Genomic DNA, 20,723 nt, shown 5'->3' on the forward strand with positions numbered 1-20,723 from the left:
CGGGACAAGGTGAAACCAGTAAAACAAGATGGTACAGAGCTAACGTCTGTGCAACATTTCGAACACTTTGGTTTCAGTGTTGAGCTATGATGGAACTGTGGATGCGGATTTTAGAGGAGTCACATGAAGAGCATACGGTGCAAATGTAAGGGTTGATGGGAACTTTCTGAGATAACGATATGCCAAGTAAACTAAAGAGCAAAGTGTATAAGGCCATGATTAGGGTGGCCACGACGTATGGGACAGAATGCTGGCCAACGAGGAAGAAAGAAGCCATCACACAACACTGAAATGAGAACGCACAGGTGGATGCTGGGTAAGACAAGAACTGACAGGCTGTGTAATGCCATGATATGAATCATGATGCAAGTAGCCCCCATCATAGAAAAGTTGAGGGAGTATCAACTGAGCTGGCTTGGTCATGTGAGGGGATGAGATGGCCAGAGCCAAACTGGGTAGTCATGGGGCAAAGATCATGAGGAAAACCTAGAAAAAGATGGTTCTAGACACCAGAGGAGGACACGAAGAAGGTCAGTGTCAGCTTAAAAGAGGCAGTTGATAGGAATACTTGGAGATGAAGAACAAGAACCACTGACCCCGACTAATGGGACAAGGCAAAGGCAAAGAAGAAGAATTTTGATGGTAGTTCAGTTACTTCTATGACATTTAACCAAACGTTGCCAACCTCTTGGAATTCTAAATCTGAGCTGAAAGTCTCAAATGACCATCGCTAGATGCACAGAGTTTCTTGTTTCTGATGGGCCTGAAATAACCACTAGAAAAGCCTTCCAGGAATGTTACTGCATTTTTCCTCAGAGCCGCATGAGATCCCGATCGCCATACCACTCGAATGGCCCCGCCACAAGAACAACGCATTAAGCCCACCATGCAACACCCCATTGGCCCATGTGGCTCTTTGCTCAGGTTCTATCAGACTGTTTGGCTGTGAGCACGACTAGAAGAGGTCTGACAAACAGAGAAAACCCCAGAATCCCTGAAGGCTAAAGCAGAACAGACGCTTCAGTGATGGGCACCAGTACAAAACCCCATGATGGATATATGGCCTGGCTCCAAAGAACATAAGTGACGAGAGAAGAACAAGAAGAGGGTTTGTTCAATGTATTTTCCTGGATGCCTTTTGATTTGCCTCCCCAAATTGAATCCAATGAAGATACTAGTTAATCTTCTGACAGTCAAATTCTCATCACATCCTACTACAGCGAATCACATTTGTATGTAGGTAAAAGAGGGTGTGTATGAGAGAGAGAAAATCCAGTTCCTTGTGAAGATGGCCTAAAAAGGAAACTTGGAAAACTTTCTTTAGCTCTGAATGACCTTCTGGGCACGTGTTAGTCTAATGTCTCATGCTGCTATGGGTATGTCTACACTGAACCCACCCCCCCCACACACACACACACACCCGTGCAAAAAACAACAACTCAGGCTGCAGGGTTTAAAATCGCTGCATGGACATCTGGGCACAGACTGGACTCCAAGCTCTGGGACCTCAGAGTTCAGGCTCCAGCCTGAGCCCGAATGTCTACGTAGCAATTTTCCAGTCCTGGATCCTGAGCCCCGTGAGCTTGGCCAGCTGACCGAGGCCAGCCGGGTTTTTTAATGCCCATGCAGACCTACCCTGCGGGGTTGTTCGTTTGTTTGTTTGTGTATATTTTGCAGTGTAGATATACACTCAGACAGTCCCAACACCGCATTAGAATGGTTTTTTATTCAGCAGTGGCTGGCCTTTCCCCAAATAAATCCATGCTGCCTCTAATCACAGCCCGTTTCTCAAGCTGCAGCCCTTCCTAAACCCTGCCAAATGATCTCTCATTCCACCCTCAGCCCCACCTCGCACACACTAACAATGCTAAGAACAACAGTCTGTTGGGGGGTGCTTTCATTTCGGTTCTCCCTGAATAACTGCGCTGGCTCTGCCGCATCCCAGCCTGGCTTGAAAGAAAGAACAGCTCAAAAGACCAGCTTAAGACTTTAATCATTTCTTACACCCCTCGCCTTTAGAGCCGAATCCACCAGAAGGTGTGTTTTCCCCTGGATTCCCTGAGAAAGAAAGAAAATACTTTAAAGGCTGTAAAGCCACTGCTTTAATAAGAAAGGACACCTGGCTTGGCAACTCGCTCCCTTTATAAATATACTTTGGGGCCTAAGCTCTTTCGCCTGATACGTTTGTGCCACTCCGATGGGAGTAGCTCATGCATAATGGAGAGCACAATTCATCCAGGATTTAAGGCCAGATGCTTTCCTGAACCAAGGCCTTAAAAAGGAATCTGCGAATAGCCCTTTAAAAGGTGAGCTGCCGGGGCAGGGGGAGGGGGGGGGAATTGGGTTATAATGCTGGTTTCTTGCTTCCCTTAGGATAGCTAAAAGCTACCCCAAACAGCCACCCCTCCTGCCATGGAATCTGCTTGGTTTTTTTACATTACAATTTTGAGTCTGGTCTGCCCTAGAAAACTTGACGGAATGTAACGTTGATGACCCCGGTCGTCGGTAGGGTGACCAGACAGCAAATGTGAAAAATCGGGATGGGGGTGGGGCGTAATAGGAGCCTATATAAGAAAAAGACCAAAAAAATCCGGACTGTCCTATAAAATCGGGACATCTGGTCACCCTAGTCATCGGCGGGCAGAATTGAACCTGGGCCTCTGGACTTAGGGCATGAGCCTCTACCGCATGAGCTAAAAGCCAACTGGCTGTTAGCTAAGGCGGTAGAGCAGACTCATTAATTTCTCTAAGGGGTCTCGGTTCCACTAGATGGGACAGAGCACCCCACCCAGAAGATGTGTGGGTTACAGGAAGATCAGAGAACTGGTAGATGTACGGCATCGAAGGCCACGGAGGTGGATCTTCATTAACTGAGACGGAAGCGCTGGGCTACATGCGTAGCAGCAGTAAATTGGCACATCTCCGTTAACCTCAACGGTGTTACAGGGATTTACCCCAGCGGCGGAGCTGGCCCTCTGACTGCACATTGTTTGTGCTAACATCTACTTAACTAAAATGCTCTGAAGAAAACCTCTCCCTGTTACAGACATTCCCCTGCAGCTCTGGAAATGCAAATACCACCCCACTTAAGGCTCCGTCACTAGGAGCCTTTCACTAGGAAGGTGGTGAAGCACTGGAATGGGTTACCTAGGGAGGTGGTGGGAATCTCCTTCCTTAGAGGTTTTTAAAGTCAGGCTTGACAAAGCCCTGGCTGGGATGATTTAGTTGGGGATTGGGTCCTGCTTTGAGCAGGGGGTTGGACTAGATGACCTCCTGAGGTCCCATCCAACCCTGATCTTCTATGATTCCATCCTGCAAATGCCAGGTGAGGACACTTGAGAACTAACTGACGTGCTTGGACACCGGGCAGGATACAAACCCTCAGGGCCAGATTTTCAAACGGGCCTAAATAAGGGTCAGATTCTGGGAGCTGAGCAGTGGAGAAAGTCCCATTGCAAGACTTCTGGGCAGATTCTCCCCAAAAACCTCAGCACCCAGCACATGCGGAACTCTAGAAAAGCTGCTCCCAATTGTGGGTGCTGAGCTCTTTTTAAAATTCTGAGCGGAGAGGGGTGGGAACCAGAGAGTGAAACTGACTAGAAACAGAATGTGAAACTCACCAGTCTAGTTCTGCTCGCTCCATTTCTAGAACACTAACCTGGCTTGGGTATCTAGGCACTAATAGTTTCATTGGGAAAAATGAATGGTGAAAAGCAAGCCAGACTCTTTCCTTCTGCTCTCCCAAAAGAGCTGCTCTGGCAGCAGGGCTGAGAAGCCGGTAGAAATTACCGGGGCCCAGCGGTCCAGAAGGGGGCCCAGGGCCCGGCTTCCCCAGCTTCGTCGGCCCTGTTTAACCGGTCCGCCCTTGCTGGGGGGCCCGAAAAAATGTTTTCACTGGGGCCCGAACTCGCTCTCGGCAGCCCTGTCTGGCAGCATGCAGGGGCTGTAAGGTGAGGATAGACACACGTACCTTAGCCTTGAGAATCCCCCCTGTACAATGGGCCTCCCGAGCTGCAACAGAGCTGCTATAAGGACCTTACAGGTATGTCTACACTGCAGTAAAAAACCTCCACCATGGATTCTCAGAAACTGGCTTAGCTGACTCAGTTTATGGGGCTCAGGCTGCAGGGCTAAAACTAGCAGTGTAGAGATTTGGGTTTGGGCTGGAGCCTGGGTTTTGAGACCCTTCCTCCTGGCCAGGTTTCAGAGCCCGGGCTCCAGCCCCAGCCCGAGCGTCAACACTACAATTTTATAGCCCCATAGCCCATGACCCGCGAGCCCGAGTCAACTAACCTGGGCCAGCCGTGGCTGTGCCGTGGGTCTTCAAATTGCAGTATAGACAAACCCTACCTTGTCTCTTCTCCCAGCCCCCAGTGTAGGGGGGTGGATTGGAGGCGTGGCCAAAACCGACATCAGTTCTGTGCTTCCCAGGCCACACAGGGAGCAAAGGGTAAGTTAAAGCAGCCCTGAGACTGCTCTAACTTATACTGGAGGGTGGACAGGTGCCTGCATGGCAGAGTTTGAAGAGTACAAAGGTGGCTCAAAAACACCTGAAACCCATCTCCTGCATTCCTGCTGTGAGCAGGGAGGGAGTCACTTAGCATCAGGCCCCACATTTCCAGTTTAGGGAGAGGAGAAATTGTTTGAGCTTCGATCTTCACGAAGCGCTGGTGCCGAGTCTCATAAAGCATTCCCTCCACTTCCCATTAATGCCCAGAAGCTGAATACGCTGCCATCTCAACCTTCCAAGTCCCTGCTGGTGCATGGAAAGCAAGCCTGCCGCTCCTGCACTTGGCAGAAAAGAGCACAAACCAGACGCTAACACAGCCAGCCCCAGCTGTGGGGAATATCACACCACGGAGAACAGATGTCAAACAACAAAGAGAATCCTGGAGGCGTACCCAACCGCCTACAACGTAACGACGATTCCCCCATTGCCTTATCTATGTCCCACTGACATAACCTGCGTCTTCTCCTTGAACTGCAGCCACACGGCCTGCGCACCAGGCAAGGTCTGTGTAAGGCCCACGCGATTCAGCCTGGAGAAATAATTCAAGAGCAGCAGACTGGCAACATTTCAGCTAAGGAAAGCCTGGCAAGCAAACGTCCAAGTTGTTCAGCGCTGGGTAAAATACAATGTTTGGAGGAAAACCAACAACACGGCGTTTAAGTGGAGTAAATGAGCAAAGACAAGGGGCAAAGGGACCAGCACCAAGCCCGGCTCACTGGCAGCTTTTGGGTGAATGTTTCGAAGTGCAGGGCTGGGGAAATAAGCTCTTGGAGGCAGGGGCTGTTTTTCAATTTGGCGTGTGTTCAGCCTCCAGCACAATGAGGCTGGACCTTCTTGGATCTACTGCAACACAAATAATACTAATAAAAAACTGATCTCAGAAGAGAACCTGAAGCTTAGTCACGCAAAGGGGGCTGTGTTTCTGTTTGCAAAATACAGGCTCTGTTGAAACAGACATAACTGTTTGCCCAATTCGTATCCAATCAGGGACCTGAAATGCCCCCATGCTCCCACGTCGAACACGAGGGTCTGTGTAACGGTGATGAGAAACTGGAAGCACTGACAGTGAAATCCTGGCCCCATAGAAGTCAGTGGGAGTTTTGCTACTGATTTCAATAGGGCTCGGATTTCACCCTGGGAATCTAACATGGAGTTTTACATTTAAATCTCAAAGTGCTGGGGAAAATGAAGCACAGAGGAGTTAAATGACTTATCCAAGGACAGGAGCATCAGTGGCAGAGCCAGCTGTTCCTAGAGTGTTATACAAGACAATGCTCATCGAAAACCATTCCCCCTTGCAGCCTTCCCTGCCCTTTCTTTGCTGCTGATGCTAATGTGGATGCCAGAGTCAATTCTGCAGCCAGTAATGAAGCTGAATCACAGCATTGTACTTTCTGGTGAGCTTGTCCACTTCAGTTAGGGAACCACTCTGAGAGCTGGCACCTCCCAAAGCCTCCACTGAAGCCAAGCCCCTGGGACTGCTCCCACCTGACGGTAACTGAAACTTTACAAATCAGGTCATTCAGAGGACTTGATTGACCTCAAACCAATGTGATGCCGCTGTGAAAAAGGCAAAGGCAATCCTAGGATGTATCAGGCGAGGCATTTCCAATAGAGGTAGAGAAGGATTAATGCCATTGTACCAGGCACTGGTAAGACCTCACCTGGAATACTGTGTGCTGTTCTGGTCACCCGTGTTCAAGAAAGATTCATTCAGACTGAAATTCAGGTGCAGAGAAGAGCTATTGATGATGAACAGGGAAATGGAGGCCCTATCTTGTGGAAGGAGATGGGAAGAGCTTGGCTTGTTTAGCTTGCAAAAAGAAGGCTGAGGAGACAGGATTGCTCTCTGTAAATACATGGTGTGGCGGGGTAAACCCCAGGGAGGGAGAAGAGCTATTCAAGCTAAAGGATAATGCCGCACAAGAACAAATGGGGATCAACTGGCCATGAACAAATTCGGGCTGGAAACTAGAAGGTTTCTAACCATAAGTGGGGTGAGGTTCTGGAACAAACTCCCAATCGGAGCTGTGGGGCAATCAATTTAATTAGTTTTAAGAGAGAGTTGGATCAATTTGTGGTATTGAAAGACGGGGCTACTTGAGATGGTGGGGGGCAGGGCATGGCAGCCCTCGGGGTCCCTTCCACTTTATGTCTTATATTCCTAAAGCTCATGCTTCAGGGTTTCAGTTGCAGGGGTCAGGAAGGGATCTTTTCCCCGCACTGTATTCTGGGGTTTTTTGGTCTCCTTTCTCTGAAGTATCAGTGATGGGCCTGGCTGGAGATGGGACACTGGACCAATGCTCTGAGGTGGCACCAAGCGTTCTCTCTCTCAGGTGCTTGGCTGTCTGGTTCTTGCTCAAATACTCACAGACTAAGTGATCACCGCATGTGGGATCGGGAAGGAATTCTCCCTCTCCCCCAGTGAGATTGGCAGAGACGTTGGGGGTTTTTCACCTTCCTCTGGAGCATGTGGGTGCAGGTCGTTTGCCGGGCTTACCTGGGTCTATCTCACATAATCATTTACCTGCCATTGCGGGGGCCTCGGGCACTGGTGCACCTGGGTCCCTCCTGTGGGCTGTAATACCTTGGTCTAATGTCAGCCGCGGGGTTTAGTGTGCGCAGGCTGGCTGGTGTTGGTGGCCTGTGCTGTACAGCGGGTCAGACGAGGTGATCTGGTATATGAATCTCGTCCCTGTTCCCAACCACTCTTCTCGACAATTTTTCCCTTGGAGAGCAATCGGCTGCTCTCCCTGCCGGCCTTCGCACAGCCACACAGACTGCAGGACTGATGATGGGAGGGTTCCTATAGCTACCAACTGGGTAAGCATCCTCCTGCTTATGGCTCATCCAGGAGGCCTGATCGAAGTGGGGGTGGTTCTGACATACGCCACTGGGTCGGGCTGGGCCGAAGAACGGCAGGGCACGGTACACGCCACGGTCGATGGGTTACCTGTATAATCGATCACGAAGCCTGCATTGCTCACGGAGGCGTCACTTCGGAAAGCCAGGAAGAGGTTGTTGCTGCTGCTCTCTATCCGGTCGGGCAGCTGGGAGCCGTAGAAGCTCCCGATCAGGGGGCTGAGTGAGCTGGGGCCGTCGTAGATGTGGAGGAAATCGTAGCCGGGCTCCAAATTAAAGCTGGGCAAGAAACAAAACAAGCAGAGCTGGAATGATTACGTGTATTGTGGGAGCACCGGGAGGCCTAACAGAACATCGGGACCCAGTGTGCTAGGTGCTGTACAGACACAGAGTAAGGAAACAGCCTCAGCACCACAATATTTCCAATTTAAGTGGGCAAGACAGGTGGAGGAAATGGAGGATTGTTATCCCCATTTTACAGATTAGGAACTGAGGTCCCAAGAGACTAACTGATGTGCCTGAAGTCTCCCACACTGCCCAGAGCAGTGGTAGGGATTGAATCTAGCTCTCCAAAGCCCCTGTCCAGCCTTAACCACAAGGTTGCCCTGGTGGCAGGTGGGAAAAAAAATCCTGTACAAATCAACATCTATTAATGCTGCCATTCTCTGCTCTTCCGTGCAGAAAGTCTCTCAAGATGCCCGTTACCGCGGTTACTGAAAAGTGCAAATTAAAGGTGAGGAGCACAGAAAGATGTCTCTTTCCCTCGATGTACCCCCAGGGAAGTTTTAAAGGTGCAGAGGGCATAAGCAATAGACAAAGATTCCAGCAGCACAAGCAGCTGTTGCTTGGAAGGACAAGGCCTTGCTCCTGAATCTGCCACCCAGGCCTGGGAAGATGCCCCTTTCAAGCCACCTCAGGGTTACTGTAGGCAGAGCAGAGGGCTGAGCTCGACAGCGTTTTAACTCCAGACTTACTCTAGATCCAGCCCAAGCTTTGTGACAGGTGTAACCTGAGTCTGATTCTGTCTTACACTAGATCCTGTCCAGGAATTACAATGGTCAATCTCCTCAGGCGATACGGAGCAGTATGCACCAACCGGCCCCTCTCCTGAGGTGGCATCTACACAGTGGAGATCAATTGAGATACCCTGGCTGATTGTCCCCTGATTTGGGCTCTTGGGAGACAGGGTCAGGGCATTTCCAGTGGAGCCTGAGTGTCTCCTGGCCTTTGGGGCAGGCTGCTCGATCCCTCTACTGACACAGGCGTGGGTGCGAGCAGCAAGAGGGAGGTCTCACTGAGTTCTCCATGCACTGGAGGGCAGAGGAGTCCAAAAGCTTCTGTGCAGATTTTACATATGGGCCACAGGCAGCATGGCCCAAAGAATTAACCTGTTGATCCAGCCACACTTTGGATCCAGTCTTTTGAAAACACCCGCTAATGAATTAACAGGAGCTGGAAGGGCCGGGGGGGAGTTTGGGGGAGGCATGGCAGACACTCGCTCTGCAATAGCACCAGAATTTAAACACATGCACAAATAAAGCAGGGCTGTAGTCGGAATACACGTATCCTCTTCCCAACTGGGACGGATTGAGGCTAAACATGGGAGCCAATCAGCTAACACTACAGGAACCAGACACCACCCTTGGTGAGACTGGCGGGAGAAGGGGCCGGCAGATATAAGTGGTTTTCTTTGTTTTGGACACGGGTTAGGGGCACAGTTGCCAACTTTCACGTGGTAAATAAGCCCCCCGATTTTCACAATAAGACAAAAATCAAGAGAATCCCATTTCAAAACAAGTCCAAAACAAGCCAATCCCTACAAACCCCAACACCCTATGTGACTAGCTCCCCCCGGCATGCAGTCTGGGACTGTGGTGGGCCTGCTGTGCACCCCTGACTCTCTCCCCCACTTGTCCCGCTTGCCCCTGTTTGTCCCCCCTTGCTCCTGCTTGCCGGGAGCCGATCAAAAAACAGAAGCAACAAGCTACAACAAGCAACAAGCCAAAAACTAGCCAACAAGCAACTCACAAGCCAATTAAGCCAAAACCAAGCCCAATTTTCTGCTTTTTTTGCAGGTTTGGTACGTCTGGTTAGGGGCTCTCTAGGAAACTGATCCATGGAGCCCTGGGACAACCCTTTAGAGAGCAGGTGATGCAAATGGCAAGCCCGTTACCTCAGGCCTTGCCCCACTTCTGAGCTCCTCCCCTCTCCCCACAAGTCCCAGCAGAATTGAAAGGGAGCAGCTGAGTCGCTCATGGGTACATACATATTAAATACCAGGGCAATGACATAATCGGGAGAGACCGTCAACTTCCAGTCGCACTCCTTCCCCGGGGGATAGGGCTCAGGGTACTGCGGTGACAAGATGACCCCGGCCGGCCCCGTCAGGATCCCTCCGCAGGGAGCTGAAACAAGAAAGCAAGGGGGGGGGAGGGGGATAGTGATACACGTTCTGCCATATGGGGAAAACAACAGACCATGGTGGGAATTAGACTTCTGGGTTGAGCTGTGGACTAGGTGCACCTGGAAGTCATGGGGAGGGTAGGTTTAGAAATGGACGGATGGAGATTTCGGTAGAGAGATGAAGAGATGGATGGAAATATGATTGACTAGATGGCGACAAACAGCCATATGGAGAGAGAGAGAGAGATGGAAAGACAGACAGCTAGATTGCCAGAGAGATAAGATACTATTTGTGATACAGTAGCCCTGAGGGACCCTAACCGAGACTGGGACCCTGTTATACCGGGCATTGGACATACACATAGCAAGAGACAGTCCGAGCCCATTACAATTTTCATAAGAGATGGATCATCAGAGAGAGAGAGAGAGAAGATGCCCCGAGCCTTCCTGTTTCATTATCTAGACAGCTCCTGGTCAAAATCAAGGCTCCTCCTCAAGAAGTGAAAACACGTGCTGTCAGGGACTAATGATCGCTTTGCATTGCCAGGAAGGCTAAGCATTCGGTTGAAAAGTTTCCAATTAAGCTTGTTTTATGACAGAAAATTTGGTTTTCACTGGAACATTTTTCGCAAAATGTATCTGCTTTCCAGGGAGATTTTTGATATTTTTGTCAAAAAACGGAACACCCTAAAACAAACATTTATATAGATATGAAATACTGCTGCAGTATCTCGAGGGAGCTGTAGTTCAGTTGCTACATACTCCCATTCTCCTCTATGGATTAGACTTAATCTCCCAAGATGCTCCGCGCCTCCTCAGACCAAAAGGGGATACCGTGATGCATCCAACCAGGGAGATGTAGTCCAACCAGGGAGCCCAGTTTAGAGAGAAGAATGGAAGTATGAGACGCCTGAACCACAATTCCCAGGAGGCACCGCAGAGGTATTTCAGAATCAAAGTAATTTTATTTTTCACCAAAACCTGGAAATGTTCCACTGGGGGGAAAAAAACTCCAAACACTTTTCAACCAGCTGTAATTAGGCAACATAGTGTAAGGCTATTGTAGAATCATTTACAGTATCTGACCACCAAAAATTCCAAAAGCCCTTTGTCATTGAAAGAGAACGTTGTCACTGCTGTTCCCCCCGCCCCCTCCAGCTTATTGGGAGATCTTGCATCTTCTAAAAAAGGATCGCCAGGGCTCTGTCCAGAAGCAACCCACCACAATGGCTCTTTCTAAGTCAAATGACCTTCACTGAAGACACCCTATGAGAATTCCCTTAGCCCGGATCATCTCACCTCAGTTCCACTCCCTGGAAAGAAGAACTAAGATCTCAGCTTTCGATGTGAATGAGAACTCAACGGGGGATTAGCTAGATACCTAAATACACAACACTGTGATTTTAGTTACAGCTCCACAACAACTAAAAGGGCTGTCAGCATCAGATAGAAATGATGCCATGTGAGATTATTAACAGAGTCTTTCAAATATCAAGCTGTCCTGCAGCAAACAAATTCTGGGCATGTCATAAAAGTTTCCCAGCTGGCTTTAAATCTGTTTTAAGAAATGGAGTTAATTAATTTAAGTTGCTTGGGGTAACATTGCATAAACAAGAATAAAGGTTACAGGATGACTAATATCTGGCTAACATTTAATTAGCCAGCTAATTTAACATTTATTGCTTTTATGTGCATAGCATGACAATTGTTATATGTTCTGGCCGTATTGAAAAAAATAATAGATTTCATGAGCTTCTTTTATGACTTTATGAACCCATGGAGAACGTCAGACAGTTTTCTCTTGTGATTCAGAATATGTTACCTCCTGGCACAAAAGTCACCCAACCAAGGTCCTTCCCCAACCAAAAATAATTGGCTTGCCCAGACAATCTCCTGCCTCCTATCTAATATCTCACTCTCCTTCCTTTCTATGCTCAGGGATCATGAGAGCGCTGGGCTTTATATACCAGACCCCTTTGGCAACATGTTCCAACACACCCTAGCAAGGGGAACCTAGACCCCTTGCTGTACAATCAGAGAAATGTTGCACAGATCATACCTATGCAAGAGGGAGGGTCGGGTTGCCAGAAAAACCTGTTCTCAATCTGCACACAGCTGATTTTGGCCTCCCCTTGCAGGGTGTATCCTGGATCGCACTGGAAGACGACGGAGTCACCTGCTTCTTTGCTGTCTGCGCTCCGGCTCCCATTCTGGGGAATCCCTGGGTCATTGCAGGAGGTGGCAGTGGAAACTGGGAGTATCAAAAAACAAACAAACAAATCTATAAATACAGGTTTGCGAACCTCCCCAGGCCTAGCTTACCCTTCTATAGCTTGCACATTCTATATGATGCCTAAGAAAATGAAGTGCTGGTTGAATTTTTTTTCAATTAACATTTTTTGTTGGTGGGGTGGGGGAAATTCTTCAAGAACAGTGTTGACAACTGTCATGCTTTTCTCACACTATCTGGTATTCTTTGTAGAGCCCCAGCACCTGGAGTCATAGGATCATGTGGCATTTTTGGCTTTCATTGATTAAAAAGAAACATAGGAAGTTTCTAGACCTCGTGGATGCAGAGAAAAGCTGGAAAATGCGATGTGAGTGTGATCTAAAGGCTCACAAACCAGAAGAGAAAGATGACCCCCAAATGCATCTTTAAAAAAATATTTCATGATCTTTTAGCCAATCTCATGATTTTAGAAGGGCCTGATTTGTGAAGGCAATACGGCAGTGCAGCCAACTGAGATTTTTCCTTCCAAAACGTTTTTCAACAAAAAATGGTGTTTTATTAGGAAGTTAAAAAAAAAATCTTTGCTGTAAATTTTTCTTGTTTGATTTTTTTTAAGCCAAAAAATGGAAAATTCCAGTCTCTACCCCCTCCCCAGTCTCTTCCTCCCTTTTCAATTTTGTCCCTGGAAAAAGGGTAGGGTGGCGGGGGAGGAGTAGGAACAATTTTTGTGGAGAATTTTGATAAAACAAACTTTTAAAAAAATTTCTGCAAAAAATAATTACAATTTTCCAAGCAGCTCTACTATTCAGGAAATTATTTCCCAGGCTTTCAGGAAATTATAGAGCTAATCAACATTTTTCAAATTTCACAATTTTGGAGTTTTGAATTTTTGGAGGAAAAATGGGGATTTATTTCGATCGTGTTCCTCTCCCATCATTTTTGGCCAGATCTAGTGTACACAGTTTATACTGTGACTTTAAACCCTCCTGGTCGTATCCTTGTGGCAATCTGCTTGCTCTCTCAAACACTGACATCTGCGAACTCTTAACCTACATCGCTGCATATATTGGACAGAAAATTATCCAGACTTTTATAATAAGGCAGCCTTGTTATTTGACCGAATGATACTCCTGCGGCAGGGAACTCTGCTAGCTGCAAATGTTGATTTTCTTGTTGCATCCAGCGTAAGTGCAGATTCCACAAAACAGTGCGGGAGGTGAACATATGTCCTTCTGGGATTCAATATGGTCCCCACTGCCATAATATCCAAGTGCTCCACGCACACTAATATATTTATCCCAACACCATCTGTAAATGGGAAGAAAATATCGCTGCCCTGGTTTTACAGATGGGGAAACTGAGGCACAGAACGACACTGACTTCCTGAAGGCCACAGAAGAAATCGGTGGCAAAGCCAAGAAATAAACCTCCACCTCCCAAGTCTCAGACCAGTGTCTGAACTCCAAGACCTTCCTTCATCTTGTGTTGTTAACTCAACTGCAATAACTGGGTGATGGGCGGGGAGAAGCCAAGATGCATAATGCAGATGATTAGTGCTGACTGTACTATCCTCTTTAAATACACTGTGCCAAGCAATGACTTTTCTCCCTCTTTCTTTTCTCTGTTTCCCCTTAAAGTTCTCTCTCTCTCTCTCTCTCTCTCTCTCACACACACACACACACACACACACACACACACACACACACACACACACACACACACACTCTTTTACTTTGCAGTTAGCATCTGGTCCTCCAGCTGGGAAAGGCTTCGGGGAATGGTAAGTTCAAGTGTGTAACACAGAATGCAAGTCTGATGTATGCTCACGCATTGCACATACATGTTTACTTAACACGCCCAGGCATCCACTAATCTTACATGGCATTTTGATACAATCCTGCGTCAAACATATGCTGTCAAATAAACTGATACGCTAGCAGCTTTCCCGGTCACTGCGTGGCAGTGGAATTTAGCCTCGAGCCCTGGGACGCATCAAGCCTGAACTTTTAGGAATGGACGTGCTCACCTAGCATCCTGGCAGCTGTCCTTACGAGGCAACGGAAAAAAAATACAATGGGACAGATCCTCAGCCCTTGTAAATCAACATAGCTCCATCCTTGCTGATTTACACCGGCGGAGGATCTGCACCATAATGTCCCCATGGCAATCAAACTATTTCGCCTCCTGCGTTTTAGCATTGGAGTTGGAGGAGATGGGGAGGTTATATAAATATATATTTAAGTTATACCAGATCCCAGCCTGTATGTTTGAGCTCAGGTCTCTGGCTACACGATCACACCCTACGAACAAAGGCTGTTAGAAGTAGTAGTAAATAAGGATGCAGTTCTACATCAGACAGCTGCCTGGAGCTTTTTTTCTGCTATAGTAACCTGGCTCTGTGCAATTAGCTCATGCTATGGCAAACTCCAGCATAAGGAGCTGGAGGGAGTTTGCGTCTCACTCGGTTACCCCAGTGCAGGAGCTGGCCAAAATATTGCTGGGGAGCATAGTCCCTGCTCTCTTCCAGCACCCCACAGCAGTTAGGGTGAGTCAGGAAAATGTGCCTGCTCCATTCCAGCCCATGAAGCAAGCCAGGCATAGAGCAGAGGATGCAGCATTGTCTCCAAGGGCGCTGAGCCACCACTCTGTCTTGTGCTTCCCAGGAGGAGCTCGGACTCGGGTAGGATTCACCTGGAGGGCTCCACCTGCAATGCACACACCTCTCCAGCCCACACTCGGGTACCAAGAACAGAATCGTACAATCAGCTCGCAAAACAACTTGGAAGCAGAGACAAGAGCTGCTGCCTAGATACCAAGGAAGCCACTACTCAGCGATCCAGGGACACTGCAGTAAAATGATACAGCCCTGCCTTGCCACTAGAGCTACAAACTATGGCCCTCTGTAACAGGTCCATGCATGCTTAATGTTACTACCCTGAGTAGCCCTATCAAAATCAACGTGTGTAAGCGTTTGCAGGCTCAGGGCCCGTGCAGTGAACACAGAGTCAGGCCGTGTATGTTATATACAGTGACGCTGTACAAAACAACACTGGGCTACAAACAGACTAAGGCCAAGATTTTCCAAGGGTGACGACTGATTTGGGTTGCTTCAATTTTTGGGGGGCCCAACCTGGGTCGTCATAAAGGGGCCTGATTCTCAGAAACTGCCGAGCACCCACACTCGGAAAATCAGGACCCTCTAGGGTGTCTCAGGTTGGACACCAAAAAAAAATGGAGGAAGCGAAAATCATTAGTCATTTTCAAACCTTGGCCTGTCTTCCCATCTGTAGATTTTGTGCAGCACATAAGGTACATGAGACACCGTGTTTATGGCTTGGCTTTCAGACATGCAATAAGCATGCGGCTCCCATTGTTTGGGTGCAGAGTGCTTCTGAAAATCAGTCCGTTAATATTTTCTGGGCAAAGCAAAATCCCCTTTGGGCTTTTCTAGGTTAGGGAAATTTGCACTGGTTTAACTACATCACAGTGCAAATCCTCTCAGTGCAGACACAGTAGATTGGTGCAAAATGGGTTTGCACTGGTGTGACATACCTTGCACCAGTTATGTTTTCAAAATACAATGCACAAGTCTCGCGCTAGTCCCCACCCCCACTGCATGAGACACTACAAACAGGGCCACCAGACCGGACACAACTTCTTAGGCCTTGTCTACACACTGAAGTTGCACTGGTAAAGTTCCATTAACCGAGTGATTTCAGTGGAGTGCACTCACACTGGACTGTTTGTGCTACGGCGTTGTGTCCACACAGCCTCAGGTAACATTGGCAAAGGCATGGTGCCCTGTGGGTAGGCATCCTAGTGCCCTCCATGCCGCCTGCAGATGCATCACCTTCCGGGAAATTTTCACTGTGCATTGTGGTGCCGTGGGATACCTCACAAGGAACTGTGGAGATGTGGGGACAAATACCCACAATTCCTCCTAACGTATTTCCCATGATCAACGGTGCCATTTACAAGCTCATCCCAGTGAACCTGGATACGGCGCAATGGAATGCAGCGCTCTTCCCCGTTACGTTACGTTACGGTAGGCACACATCAGCGGCACTCAAAGGCGTGGCCCGTCCAATGAACGCTGAGTGGTGTGCGTGCCCATTCATCACCAGCCCCATTCAACCCTGAGGAAACAGAGTCTCCGTGGCGCCTACCTGAAAACTGAATAGCGAAGCCCTGCTTGCTGGTGAAGAAGTCGGTGTTGAACTGAAGGACGACGGAGTTAAAGGTGCTGTGGACATCGCTGGGCAAGCTGGAGCCGCTGATCTCCTTTAAGATGATCCCATTCTCCACCGGCCCATCCCATATCCTCAGAACGTCGTGGAATTCCTCCGTGTGGAAAACCATGAAATGGAGCCTGCGTGGAGGAAAAGGAACAAACGCTCATCAGAATCCTTTGCAAAACTAAATACGAGAGTAAGAATCCAGCAGTGTAGTGCAGAATGGGCACCTACTAGAACACCCCCGCCAACGTTACCTCACACACAAGCTATGTAGAGGACGCCATTTTGCTCTACCCAATGGAGTCCTCCATTCTGTGTGTCCTCGCACACACCACGCTGAGTGGGAACACCATTTTGAGAACAAAATGGCACCCTCCATGCAGACAAAAGTACTGGTATACCATTCCGGGATGATCCGGCCTGACGACAGCACAGTCTGTGTCCTTTGTGGATGCAGCTAAAAATGGGCTTGATGCCAATAAGAGACAGCACGTTCGAATGGACAGGGAAGCGGATGGGAACGTGGGTGACCCAAGGTCTGTTCCAGGCACTGCTACTGGCCTGATGGTTGACCTAGGGCAAGTCTCTTCCTCTCTCTATTTCTGAGCTTCTCCGTCAGTAAAACAGAGATAATCTCCTTTGTGAAGCCCTTTGAGAGCTACCAATGAAAAGTGACTCCAGGGGACAGGGTACTCAGCGCTTTATGAAAATCAGGCCCCTTCGTGGTATGTCTAGCCGGGCATCCAAAATCACTAACCAACCCTAAAACTTCTCCAGAGAGACTAAGGGCCCGATTCAAAGCCCACTGAAGTCAGTGAGAACGTCTCCACCAGGGACTTCACCACTGCCATTGATTATATGTGGAAGGCGCTCAGTTACTAGGGTGATGGGTGGGAGGGTAAAACCCTAAGACAGACTAAAGTCAAGTTGACACAGAAAAGTGTGAGGAAGTTGTGCAGGAGCAGTGAAGGGGCTGCCGAGGTGCATCCAATAGTGTTTTATTGAGCTCTTTTTATTAAAGATAAAGACAAACACAGTAAAACCGGGAAGCTGTTCTAAACCCAGAAGAAATGTGCGGGGACTCTTTAAGATAATTGATGTGCATGCATCTAATTCACATCTCATCCCTATGTTGCATGAGTCAACCTTGGCTGTCCTTTTGCTTCCCAGTGTCCTCCCCTTTTGCTTCCCAGTGGAAGAGCTTTTTGTCACAGGCCTGTATCTATCGATAAGGGGGGAGGGGGATCCTGAATGCTGGAATGCAGGTCTGAAATGGGAAAAGGGGTAAAACAGGCGAGATGGGAAAGGCTCTTCTGGAACATTGTAGGGCAGGGCTGATCTGGGAACACTGTGGAAAATCGGAAATGAGGGGAATTTTGTAAAGGTGCAGGGCAAGGCTGAGTGGGGTAGCAGAGCAGTGGATGGAGTCAGGGGACAAAGTAGGTCTGAGTGGAGCACTGAAACAACACAACACAGGTCTAAGCGGAGTGCAGAGACAAAAGCCAGGGAACTCGTGCAATGGTGCAGTGCAGGGCTGGCCTGGGAAGCAGGGCACAGAAGGAAATGGGCGAGCTGGGAAGCTCCCATTAGGCTGCAGCACAGGTCTGATCCAAGTAACAGGTGACTGGGGAAATGGGAAACATGGGGGAGCAAACGTATGAGCCTCCCTCTAATTTTCCTCTCTCCCTGGTTTCATTCCTTTTCCCCTTTCATTGTGCTACTTCCATCCTTGAATCCTTTGCCACATTCAAGTGAAACAATAAAACTTTAGGAATTGCCCCACCTGCGGTCAGGGCAGGTATGTGCAATGGACGTGGGCTGGGTCCCAGGGGCCCAATTGATTTTTTTCTTTTCTTTAACTTTATTTTTATTGTTTTTATATCAAATGCCAACACATAACAAAACCTAACCCACTCTGAATATATGCACAAGATGGAAACAGCCTATAAATCACACAATTCAATGTCACTATTTGTAAAACCTGGAGAGAAAAACAAAAAACCCTGAACCTGTAGAGATCATGCAGGGCATCAATTATTAAAGTGATTAAATAAAAAAATAAGTCAGAACGTAGCATCAGGGACTAATATATACTAAGCTGCAAACGTATGCAATAGTTTCTTGTGTGACTAGACGTCCTCATATTTTTTTCCAAGCGTTTCTATTAGACAGAGTCATTTTTTCCATTAATGCAGTAGTAGAGAGCTCACTCAGCCGGTCTGTGTGTGAGGGAGCGGAGGAATTGCAGATTTCCATTTTCTCAAAATAATTGTTTTGCCCACTAAAACAGTTACTGCAAGCCATTTCTTAATGTTAACTGGTAATACCACCTCCTCCAGCACCCCCAGTACCCACCAGCTTGGAGAAGGAACAATAGCAACACGTAATGTGATTTTCAATCGATTGATTTTCAAGGGCTTCACTTCCTTTATTTGTTTTGTTTTATTCATTTCTCCTGAGGTAGCAGCACCTGTCTGCCGCTTTAATATTTTAATTCCCTATGCAAGATAATGGTTACTATAGTAATGCATTATATATGTTAGTCAGTGATTTGATATTATTAATTGACTACTCAGGAGGGTTCTGCATTTTAGGCTTTTATTTAATATGCTTGTTATGTTTGTTTTAGTGTAATAATTTTGTACAGGAAAAACAATGAAATATTGATTAAAACACAGAGGAATTCAGCTGCTGGGCTCTCCTGGTTATTTATTAGGCAGCACGCCTGGCTTACCTTATATTAATGCCAACCACCCCCATCTTACTGGCTTCCTCTTATAACTCCTCAGCCTATAATTCTGCTCCCCATGTGGTGCTCTGAGAGGTGACCCCCAATTTCTCCTCATTCAAATTCCCTCCCATCTAAAACAACTTTGAAGGCTTCAACTCCCAAGTGAGGAGGACTAGGAGTGATCCCATTGCATGCCAGGGAGCACCCCAGGGAGAGAGGGTTGGAAGATGTGCAACACCCCCCCCACCTTGACTTCCTGGCAGGGCGAGCAGACAACTAGGAGCTGGGTGAGGAATGATGGTCTTATAGTTAAGGGCACCGGCTTGTGGAATCAGGGAATTTGGGTTGTGTTTCTGGCTCTGCTGTGTGACCTGAAGCAAGTCCCTTAGGTTCTGGAGTGAAGTAAATGGGAGTCTTTCCACTGACTCTTGTGGGCTTTATATCAGGCCCATTACTCCCGTGACTCAGTTTCCCCATCTGCAAAATGGGGAGAAGAATACCTACCTCACAGAGGTGTTATGCTGCTCCCTTTAGACCGAGTTCTGAGATGCTCAGACAAAAGGTGCCGTAGCAGGTGAGGTGCATGTCTGTCCTAGATGGATCCTGTACTGAAGTTTGCTTTGGATACCATCGTTTTATAAAACTTTAGTTATTACAAAGCTAAATGCAATCAGCTGATAGAAGAAGTTCCAAGAGAATATCTGGAGAGTAAGAAATTACGACCAGCTCTCCAAAATATAGTTAAAAGGGAACGGAGAGTAAAGAGGAGAAGCAACAGCCAGTGAAATTACACAATGTTCTCAGTTTTGTATTTATTGTAATACTCTGAATGCAGATCACATTTCTCTGCTCCATGTCTTTTATTGCTTCACCTGCCTTGGATCAAAGGTTTCCCAGTACGCGACTGCCTGCACCACTACCACTGTGGGCTGTTATCTTGCCTGTCCTTGTAAGGTAAGCAGGGTCATGCCTGGTCAGCACTTGGAGCAGAGACCCTGGGAAGAAGTGGGGTCGGTGAGTCAGTAGATGGCTCTCCACTTCAGAGTCAGGACTGTGTGGTGGCAGAGGTGCTGCTGCTTTCCATGCGAGACAGCGGTTCTGTCCACTTGTGCTCTTTAAAGTTCCTCTGGAACTTTGCAGAAGGGTTAACTCGTGATCCTGATTCCCTGATCAAATTCCATTCTACTTATCCAACGCTTTCCCTTGTTGCTACAATTAGATATGGGATCCCTTTTCATTTCCTGTCCCAAACACTTGTGTCAGATAGCAGCAGGCTTTTCAATGGCCGTCTGCCTTCTGCTTCAAAAAGATGTGAAATGACCGCTGCACACACATAGTTTGCAAAGAACTTTGGACCTTCCAGGATAAGAAGGGTTATCTAAGTGTAAGATATTGTCATTATTATTGTTAACCAGGGGAGCTGGCAGCACAAGGTGACAATACACCAGGGTTCAACCCCTTCATTCAAAATGACAGGTGAAGAGGAGTATGTGGTTCAGATATCCCTTAGGGGAGGATCTCTAAGTGGAGATTCCCTATGTCCTAGTAAGGAGGAGAGGATGGAAGATGAAAAAATATGGGTAGGATCTGATGAGGAACCGTCAAATGAAAAAATGTCCCATTCAATTACATCATGTAATGGCAGGCAGCTAAAAAGTGACAAGTTTTTGAAGTGCTTATATACCAGTGCTAGCAGTCTAAATAATAAGATGGGTGAATCAGAGTGCCTCATGTTAAATGAGGATATTGATA

The 20,723-nt window shown here is 47.7% G+C and overlaps 1 protein-coding gene across 1 annotated transcript in view; it reads right to left on the reverse strand.

Annotated features, from left to right (window-relative positions):
- The window catches only part of CSMD2 (CUB and Sushi multiple domains 2), a 563,976-nt gene that overhangs the window by 139,077 nt on the left and 404,176 nt on the right, over nt 1-20,723 (reverse strand). The window contains exons 26-29 of the mRNA XM_065576901.1: nt 16,172-16,374; nt 11,835-12,026; nt 9,639-9,777; nt 7,464-7,651 (exon numbers count right to left, since the gene is read on the reverse strand). Coding sequence (XP_065432973.1) covers nt 7,464-7,651; nt 9,639-9,777; nt 11,835-12,026; nt 16,172-16,374 — 722 coding nt within the window. The remainder of the gene's footprint in view (nt 1-7,463; nt 7,652-9,638; nt 9,778-11,834; nt 12,027-16,171; nt 16,375-20,723) is intronic.

This window comes from Chrysemys picta, chromosome 23 (assembly GCF_011386835.1).
Source record: "Chrysemys picta bellii isolate R12L10 chromosome 23, ASM1138683v2, whole genome shotgun sequence".
NCBI classification, from domain to species: Eukaryota; Metazoa; Chordata; order Testudines; family Emydidae; genus Chrysemys; species Chrysemys picta.